The sequence below is a fragment of the Euleptes europaea genome, chromosome 1 (assembly GCF_029931775.1).
Source record: "Euleptes europaea isolate rEulEur1 chromosome 1, rEulEur1.hap1, whole genome shotgun sequence".
Taxonomy (NCBI): domain Eukaryota; kingdom Metazoa; phylum Chordata; class Lepidosauria; order Squamata; family Sphaerodactylidae; genus Euleptes; species Euleptes europaea.
Genome location: NC_079312.1, coordinates 10,914,391 through 10,923,701, shown reverse-complemented (window position 1 = coordinate 10,923,701; position 9,311 = coordinate 10,914,391). Strand labels below are relative to the sequence as shown.

General features: G+C 50.0%; 1 protein-coding gene across 1 annotated transcript; it reads right to left on the bottom strand.

Moving 5' to 3' along the window:
- Window positions 1–1,112: 1,112 nt before the first annotated feature.
- On the bottom strand, window positions 1,113–8,983 carry LOC130488859 (zinc finger protein 420-like). The gene is made up of 3 exons (XM_056862567.1): window positions 8,156–8,983; window positions 4,218–4,347; window positions 1,113–3,508 (listed from the first exon to the last, which is right to left on the bottom strand). Exons 1-3 carry the CDS (start codon window positions 8,981–8,983, stop codon window positions 1,113–1,115), a joined length of 3,354 nt encoding a protein of 1,117 aa, XP_056718545.1.
- Between the last annotated feature and the right edge of the window lie 328 nt (window positions 8,984–9,311).

Sequence of the window (9,311 nt, the reverse complement as noted above, 5' to 3'; positions counted from 1 at the left end):
CAGACAATCAACCTATCTGTAATTTGCTTCCGGCAATATTTTCTGAACCACAGAGGATACAAGCGACTGTAGCTATACTGACAGAAAGCCAATTGAACACTGTATGTCACAATTAAAAAAAAAAGATCATACAGCAGATTAAAAGGGACTTTATGAATGCCTTAAAAGCCTGCCATTTAGTCAGCTGACTTGTTCATTTCCTTTAACTGAATGGGTAGTTTCGTTACACACATGGGTTCACCTCGACATGGATTCCCTCACAGCTAATAGACAGAATACTGGAATGGATTCACTTAAAATTCACTTAGGGAGTGCAACATTCTACCCTAGATAATTCACATTCTACCCTAGGAGAGTTTATATGGCTTCTCTGATGTATTCCCCCCCCTCCAAAGCTCCCCTTCTACATGGCCTTTTCAATCCTCCTGGACAGTTTTGCTAGACTCCTGGTTCTTTACAGGTCTTCCCCCACCAGAGTAAGTGGGGAAAATCAGCTCTTGTTGACTTGGGGTTAGTGGTAGACACAAGATCAACCCTTCTCTCCCCAAGAACAAAGCAGCCAAGTTCTCTTGCAATTCAAAGTACTAAGTGAGTTTGCCCTGGAAGTTTTTTTTTTTTTTTTAATGAAGGCCCTGTGATCTAATCTGGCCTATTGCTGTTAAGAAGCTCTTTTGGACTCAAGTCCCTTCGTTCAGTAGTGAGTCAGCCGAATCACTCTCTAGCATCCCTTGGGGTCCCAGATTCAAGATGTGCTGCTGGCTCAAAGTTCTGAGAGTAGGTTTGACCCGCAGAAAGATATGAGGTGGCCTCCGTGGAAAGTTCCACTGCAGCCTAAGCATTTTATCTGGGGTCGCTTCCCCAGATAACAGATTCTCAGAAGAGCAGTGGATTATGAATTTACTACCAAAGTTTTCTGCACAAAAAGCAGCAGCATGGGGCTGGCCATGTTTTTTTGTTTTTCGTAACAGCTAAGAAAATGGGATTTGCAGGAAAAGGCTTAGTTGGCTTTCCCACCAACGTGAGACGAACACGGCCCCTTCCCTCTAAGTGTGGATTCTCTGGTGCTTAACAAGATTCTCTTCTGAGAAGAAGACTCTCCCGCAGGGCAAGCGTTAACAGGGATTCTCCCCCGCGTGAATGCGCTGGTGCCTGATCAGGTTGGAACTCTGGCTGAACCCCTTCCCACAGTCCAAGCATTTGAACGGCCTCTCCCCCGTGTGGCTTCGCCGGTGGATCACAAACTGTGACTTGTTGAGAAAGGATTTCCCACAGTCTGCGCATTCTAATAGGTTCCCTTTTGTGTGGATTCTCTGGTGCTTGAGAAGGTTGACACTGGAGCCGAAGCTCTCCCCGCAGGTGGAACATCGGAACGGCTTCCTTCCTCTGTGAGTCCTCTGGTGGACGGTCAGGTGCGAACTTTGGCTGAAGCACTTCCCGCAAGCCAAACACTTGTAAGGTCTCTCGCCTGTGTGGATTCTCTGGTGGATAATCAAGTAGGAGTTGGAAATGAAGGACTTTCCGCAGACCAGGCATTTATTGTGCTGCTTCTTGACCATGCCGATTCTCTTGCGGGCCAGAAGCTGAGAGCTCACTCTAAAATCCTTGCCACGTTCGGGACGTTGGAACGGCTTTTTCCCCATGTGGATTCTTTTGTGGACGTTCAGGTGTGAATTCTGGCTGAAGCTTTTGCCGCACGCCAGGCATTTGAACGGTCTCTCGCCGGTGTGCATCCGCTCGTGGATAACTAGGTAGGACTTGAAGACGAAGCATTTGTTACAGTATGAGCATTTGTGGGGCTTCTTGTCTTTGTGGATTTTCCTGTCCTTGTGGATTTTCCCGTGGGCGAGGAGGTGGGAGTTGAACTGGAAGCTTTTGCCGCAGTCTGGGCATTGGTGTTGCTTTTTGCCAGTGTGGGTTCTCTGGTGGGTGGTCAGGTGTGAGCTCTGTATGAATCTTTTGCCACAGACTTGGCATTTGTACGGCCTCTCTCCTGTATGGATCCTCAGGTGGATGATGAGGTTAGATTTGGTAAAGAAGGATTTCTCGCAGTACGTGCACTTATACGGTTTCTTTCCTTCGTGTATTTTCTGGTGAGCGATGAGATGCGAGTATGCACGAAAACTTTCCCCACAGTCGGCGCATATGTACAGGTCTTCTCCGGTGTGGATTCTCTGGTGCTTCATAAGGTAGGTGCTCGAGCTGAAGCTTTTCCTGCACTCTGGGCACTGGAATTGCTTTTTGCGCGTGTGGGTTCGTTTGTGGACATTCAGATGTGAACTCTGGCTAAAGCTTTTCCCACAGGCTAAGCACTTAAATGGTCTCTCCCCGGTGTGGGTCCTCTGATGGATGATGAGCTTTGATTTGGCCCAGAAAGATTTTCCACAGTATGAACACTTATGTGGTTTCTTTGTTGAGTGGCTCCTCTTGTGCGCGATAAGGTGAGCATTCACCCGGAAGGTTTTCCCGCACTCTGAGCATTTATATGGGCTTTCTCCTGCATGCGTCCTCTGGTGCTGGATGAGCTTCATCCTGGAGCGGAAACTTTGTCCACAGTTGGCACACTGGAGCGATTTTCTTTTGTGGATTTTCTGATGGACAGTAAGGTGTATGTTTTGGCTGAAGCTTTTCCCACACTCCAGGCACTTGTACGGCCTCTCCCCTGTGTGGATGCGGCGGTGGATAATCAGCTGAGATTCAGCGAGGAAGCATTTCCCACAGTCCGGACATTTATGAGATTTCCTCCTGGTGTGGATTTTCTTGTGGGTGATGAAGCGGGAACGGGACTTGAAGCTCTTCCCACACGCAGTGCATTTATATGGGTTCCCCTTTGTGTGGGTGCTCTGATGTTTGACCAGGCTGGTGCTGGAATAGAAGCTTTTCCCGCAGTCCGAACACTGAAATGGCCTCACCCCCGTGTGGATCCTCTGATGGACTTTGAGGTTGGAACGCTGGGCAAAGGTTTTCCCACACACTAGGCATTTAAAGGGCTTCTCTCCAGTGTGGGTTCTCTGATGAATAATAAGTTGGCCTTTAGAGATAAAGGATTTCCCACAGTCCAGGCACCGGTGTGGCTTCCTTCCTCCGTGGCTCCCTTTGTGGGAAACATAGTGAGAGATTACCTTGAAGTTGCTCCCTCCACTGGAGCATTTCAACGGCTTCTCCCTCTGGCAGCTCCTGTCCTGTTGAATCAGGCCCGACCTCTGCCTGATGCGCAGCGCGTACACCTTGTAGGACTCTTTCCTCTTCCTCTTGCAAATTTTCTTTTGTTCCTTCTCCTCGTCAAGGGGCTCGTCGCCTTCCCAAACGACAGAGGTCTCCGCTCTCTCTAGAGGGCCACTTCCTCTCTTCTGCTCGGCTCGGCGCCAGGCCTCCGAATCCGCTTCCTGCTCTTGAAAGTGGGAAGCATCCCTTTCCGCTCTCCTCCCTTTCACGGCTTGGTTTAGGCAGTCTTGATCTGGATTATCCGACAAGTCCGTCTCCTCCTCGCTGGCACTCTGGCAGTCGTCACCTGCAGAAAGAGGGCATGTTAAAAAAGGGGCTCATTTCCCAATGCTAGCCACCTAAGCACTTTCTCTGCAAACATGGCTCCACCCCCTGGTATCTCCAGTAACACACGTTGGGAGAGATTTCTCTCTTCCTAGGACCCTGGAGACCTCTTTCTCTCTTCCTAGGACCCTGCTAGTCAGAGCAGACAACACTTGGTCCAAGGTCTAACTCAAGGGCCCCCAAGGAAAGTGGGTAGGGCCAGGGGGGAGACTCCTGTCCAGGAGGACTTCTGATTGGTCACTGGAGATCTCTGACTGGCTGTGCAGATTAAAGTAACATTGAGAGGAGGGAGAGGAGGAGGAGGGGAGTTGGTTTTTATATGCCGACTTTCTCTACCACTTAAGGGAGAATCAAACCGGCTTACAATCACCTTCCCCTCCCCTCCCCACAACAGACACCCTGTGAGATAGGTGAGGCTGACAGAGCCCTTAATAGAGCTGTGACTAGCCCAAGATCAGCAGCAGCCGTCACCACAGTGTTGGTCTTATTCTCTCTCGTGCTCCATGCAGATGCTCTGCCGCTGAGTCACGGCCCCCTCCCTAAATGGACCTGCCTGTTATGGAGTTAGATCATTGGAGATGCTAGGGATTGTGGCTGAGGCCGTCTGTATGCCAAGCAGTTGCTCTACCACTGAGACACGTCTCAGAAAACCCGGCCCTAGGGATCCTTACTCAGTGAACTGGCGTCTCCGTCGTCAGCCTTCCGACCGGCTGGCCTGTAGGCCTGCCTCCACTCGCAGTTTGACAGGGGCTCCTCTTCCTCCGAAAAATCCAGAGCTACCTGTTCGATCGGCCCCAGCTCCTGAAAGAAACACAAAGATCCTGTTCAAAAGGAAGACTGGTGAGGATGGTGGCCCTCTAACCCCCTCGGACATCGCAAACAAGGTGGTGTTCCTTCACGATAAGCGCCCACGTGGTTTATTCACAAGTTTCTGTGTTCCCTCAACCTTTCCATCCCTCTGTCCATTTTTTTATCCTACCCTTCCCCTGAGGCGCTCAGGACAGCATGCATAATTGTCCCCTCCCCCAACACAATGACCCTGCGAGGTAGGCTTGGCTGGCCTCCAAGATCACCCAGTGGGCTTCCATGGCAGGGGATTTGAATCCAGGTCCCACAGGCCGAACACTCCAACCACTACATCACACCACACGCCTGCTGCACTGAGACCGAACATCTCCTGGTTCTGTAAGTCTTTCGACTAACTCTGCTATCTTGGGACTTTTCAGTTTAGAAAAGAGACAACTAAAGGAAGACACGGTAGAGGTTTATAAAATTAAACACAGGGGTGAAGAGCATGGACAAGAGATAGCTTTTTCTCCCTCTCCAAAATACTGGAACTCAAGGACATCCAATGAAGCTGATGGGCCGTAAAATAAAAATAAAAAAAACCCAAACAGAGTAGATGTTTACAACCAAGGCCAACAAAATTACGAAGCACCCAGTTTTACACTTCCACAGATTAGGGAACATTGAGGCGACGTAGCTTCATTGCTACTGAGATGGGCAGTAGATTCAGGACAGACAGAAGGAAATGTTTCTTTACACAGCAAGCAATTAAAATGTGGAATTTGCTGCCAGAGGATGTAGTGATGGCCACAGGCATAGACAGCTTTAAAAGGGAGTTACGCAGATTCATGGAAACATCAGTTGCTGACCACTGGCCATGGTGACTAAAGGGAAGCTCCATGTTCAGAAGCAGTCAGCCTCTGATTCCCAGCGCCAGGGAGGCAACACCAGGGGAAGGCCTCAGCCTCTGTGCCCTGTTGTGGGATCTCCAGAGGAACTGGTTGGCCTCTGTGTGAGACAGGACGCTGGGCTAAATGGACTCCTGGTCTGATCCACCAGGGCTCTTCTGATGTTCTTATCTTGGAACATCAAAATGCAGCCCCTTCATGAACTGGAGTTCGTTGTTTTTTCCTCCGCTGCCAGAATTCTTATCTACATTCAGTTTTGGGCACCACAATTTAAGGAAGATGTAGACAAGCTGGAACGTGTCCAGAGGAGGGCAACAAAGATGGGGAGGGGTCTGGAGACCAAGTCCTATGAGGAAAGGTTGAAGGAGCTGGGTGTGTTTAGCCTGAAGAGGAGAAGACTGAGAGGGGGCATGATAACCATCTTCAAGTACCTGAAGGGCTGTCGCAAAGAGGAGGATGCCAAGTTGTTTTCTGTTGCCCCGGAAGGTTGGACCCGAACCAACAAGTTGAAATTAAATCAAAAGAGTTTCCATCTAGGCATTAGGAAGAAATTTCTAACAGTTAGAGCGGTTCCTCAGTGGAACAGGCTTCCTTGGGAGGTGGTAAGCTCTCCTTCTCTGGAGATTTTTAAGCAGAGGCTAGATGACCATCTTTCAGCAATGCTGATTCTATAACCTTAGGAAGATCATGAGAGGGAGGGCATCTTGGCCATCTTCTGGGCCTGGAGTAGGGGTCACTAGGGGGTGTGGGGGTGAGGTAGTTGTGAATTTCCTGCATTGTGCAGGGAGTTGGACTAGATCAGGGCTTCTTTTAAACTTTTTCCACTTGCGACCCCTTTTCACCTGAGAAATGTTTAAGTGACCCCGGTTGTATAGGTATATGTATGAGTAAATGTTTAATTTGTATACCTATTTTATATTGCCAAATTTTTCGCGACCCCCACATTTCGCGACCCCCATATGGGGTCACGACCCACGGTTTAAGAAGCTTTGGACTAGATGACCCTGGTGGTCCCTTCCAACTCTAAGATTCTATGATTCTATTATTTTAATCTCGGTTTAGAAACTTCGGAATGAGAAAAGAAACAAGTTCCAATTTGTCGCAAAAACAGGAAGCCTTTGGTTGCGCTCCGCACACAAAAAGAAAACAGAGGAAAGAGGGCTAGGGAACCCAAGAATACATGGGGGTTTGTGTTCATTAGGAGAAAAATCTCCTTTGCTCCCAGGACTAGTGAGGGGTTTGCAGTCAGGGGGGTGGGGGGTGGGAACCTGTCCCACAGCCAGGCTCAGAGAGTGAGACTGGGGGCTTTTTACAGCCCTGAAATGAATCCTGTGGGGAGCCAAAATGCTGTGTTCCCCCCCCCCACCACCATTGAGGAGGAAGGGCAGAAAGAACTGTGGAAAGACTTCCTGGGGGAAAGACGCGAGTGGAAAAGAAGAGCAATTGTAGTGTAATGGTTAGAGTGTCCGCCCAGGATCAGGGAGACCCAGGTTCAAATCCCCACTCTGCCACGGAAGCTCACTGGGTGACCGTGACCCAGACACATACTCTCAGCCTAACCTATCTCACAGGGTTATTGTTATGAGGATAAACTGGAAAACCATGTAGGCCTTTCCTTGGAAGAAAAGTTGCTTATAAATCAAGTAAAGAAACAGGGGCCTGCATGGAAGTTATTTGTTGTGAAACATTTGTACACCATTTTCCTACCCAAATAGGGTCCCCCACGGCAGCAAACATGGAAACTTTTCAACACTAAAAGGGCACTTGAAATAAAATATATGTAAAATAATACAGTAAACATACAAACACACAGGGATTTCTTGTACTTCTCTCCATTCCTGCAGTTCCTTTCGACCCACAGAAAGATTATTCCCAGGATGAGAGATCTGAGCAGAGGAATATTGGGGGTGGGGGGAAACAGACAAGGGGCTGAAATTGTGCTCCCCTTTCAGTGGAGCTGAGCTTGGGGAATAGGTAGGAGGAACCATTTCGTCCCCCCCTCTTGGGAACCCACCCCCATTATATTAGATTGTTCTTGTGTGTGGAAATCGTTGCCAAGTCACAGCCAACTTATGGCGACCCTGCAGGGTTTTCAAGACAAGAGACGGACAGAGGTTTGTCTACGTCGCCATTGTCTGTCTTTGCATAGCAACGGCTGATTGTTCTTACCTGGAAAAAATGGCCTTGATTTCATTATACCTGGAGAGACTTATCAGGGATTGATTCAGGTTCAAGGTGTGATTAAGGGTTTTTTTTTTACTGTGGGACCTTACGGAGTTCCGCAGGGCCTGTAAATCGGAGCTATTCCGCCAGGCCTACAACTGTGGGCAGCTGCAAATTTATCCATCATTACTGGCCTCCCCATCCTTCCCCCCCGCCACTCGCGACATCTGTGGGGGACTGACCTGCCGAAACCTGGTATACTGTGGCGTCTGAGTTGTTTTTGAGGCCATCTGGTTTACGGTTTTATTATGTAAAAGGTAAAGGTCCCCCTTGCAAGCACCGGGTCATTCCTGACCCATGGGGTGACGTCACATCTTGACGTTTACTAGGCAGACTTTGTTTTATGGGGTGGTTTGCTAGTGCCTTCCCCAGTCATCTTCCCTTTACCCCCAGCAAGTTGGGTACTCATTTGACCGACCTCGGAAGGATGGAAGGCTGAGTCGACCTTGCGCTGGCTACCTGAAAACCGACTCCCGTAGGGATCGAACTCAGGTCATGAGCAGAGCTTGGACTGCAGTATTGCAGCTTACCACTCTCCGCCATGGGGCTCCTTATTATTGCTCTATGGTTTTATGTTACCCGCCCTGAGCCCGGCCTTGGCTGGTAATGAGGGCGGGCTATGAATTTGAAAAATAAATAAATAAAAATAAAACAAATCACTGCGAGAAAAGCTAGAGAAGGTCAGCGCTCACCTGGATGTCCCAATTCTCACCCCCTCGCTGCCTCTGCAGGTAATCCTCAGCCAGGCCCACCGCCTGGGAGCAGGTCTCCGGGCCTTGTTCCCGGACCCAGCTCTGCATGTCCGGCGGCAGGATGGCCAGGAACTGCTCCAGGAGCAGCAGCTCTAGGATCTGCTCCTTCGTGTGCCTGTCCACTTTCAGCCACCGGTGGCAAAGCTTCTGGAGTCGGCTGTAAACACCCCTCGGGCCCTCGGCCTCCTGGTAGCAGAACCGCCGGAAGTTCTGCCGCTGCCTCTCCTGGATGAGGGCGTCCCCTCGCAAGATGGCTGCCTTCACCTTGTCGTAGTCGACCCTGTCCCGGATATCTAGGTTGCTGAAAATCTGTTCCGCTTCTCCACCAAGGGATGGCAGGAGACGGGCCATCCAGTCTTCCCTGGGCCACCGGCAGGCCTGGGCCACCTGCTCGAAGGAGGCCAGGAAGGCCTTCGCGTCGTCCCAGGGGGAAGGTTCTTCCAGCAGCTGTGGAGTCTCACATTCTGCCGGAGGGCATTCCAGCGTCTTCAGAAACTCCTGCCATTGGGTTTCCCAACGCTGAAGAAGCCCATCACCCGCTTCCTGTTCTCCCGGGGTTTTCTGTAGGAATTCCAGGATAGTCCCAGCTGGCCCGATCAGAGGAATTTCCCCTGAACCGTCGCCCGACACAGAATCTGACGGATCCTCTTCCTCCTCTTTGATCCGTCGATGGAGCCCCTGCTCTAGTTCCGCATGGAACCGCAGGCCAAAGCCAGACTGTGCTCTGTCCCTGAGAGCCATTTTGTTTCGGGCCAAGATTGGCCTCATCCGAAGTTAAGCCTGAGATCACAAGCTTCTGACCCCCACCAGGAAATGTCAGGGCCAGTATTCAGCCTCTGACCTTAGATCTATTCTAATGCATCTCAAATTCTGACGGGTCTCTCTGCCCATGGACAACAGAGGTTATCAGGGCTTTTGGTCGAACAGGCAGGCGAGAAATGATTTTCTGGAAAATTCTTCCTGAGGAGAGACAAACAGGAATTTATTTAATTTAGGTTGTGATTATTAAGCAGAAGAAGAGTTGGTTTTTATACGCCGACTTTCTCTGCCACTTAAGGCAGACTCAAACCGGCTTACAATCGCCTTCCCCTCCCCG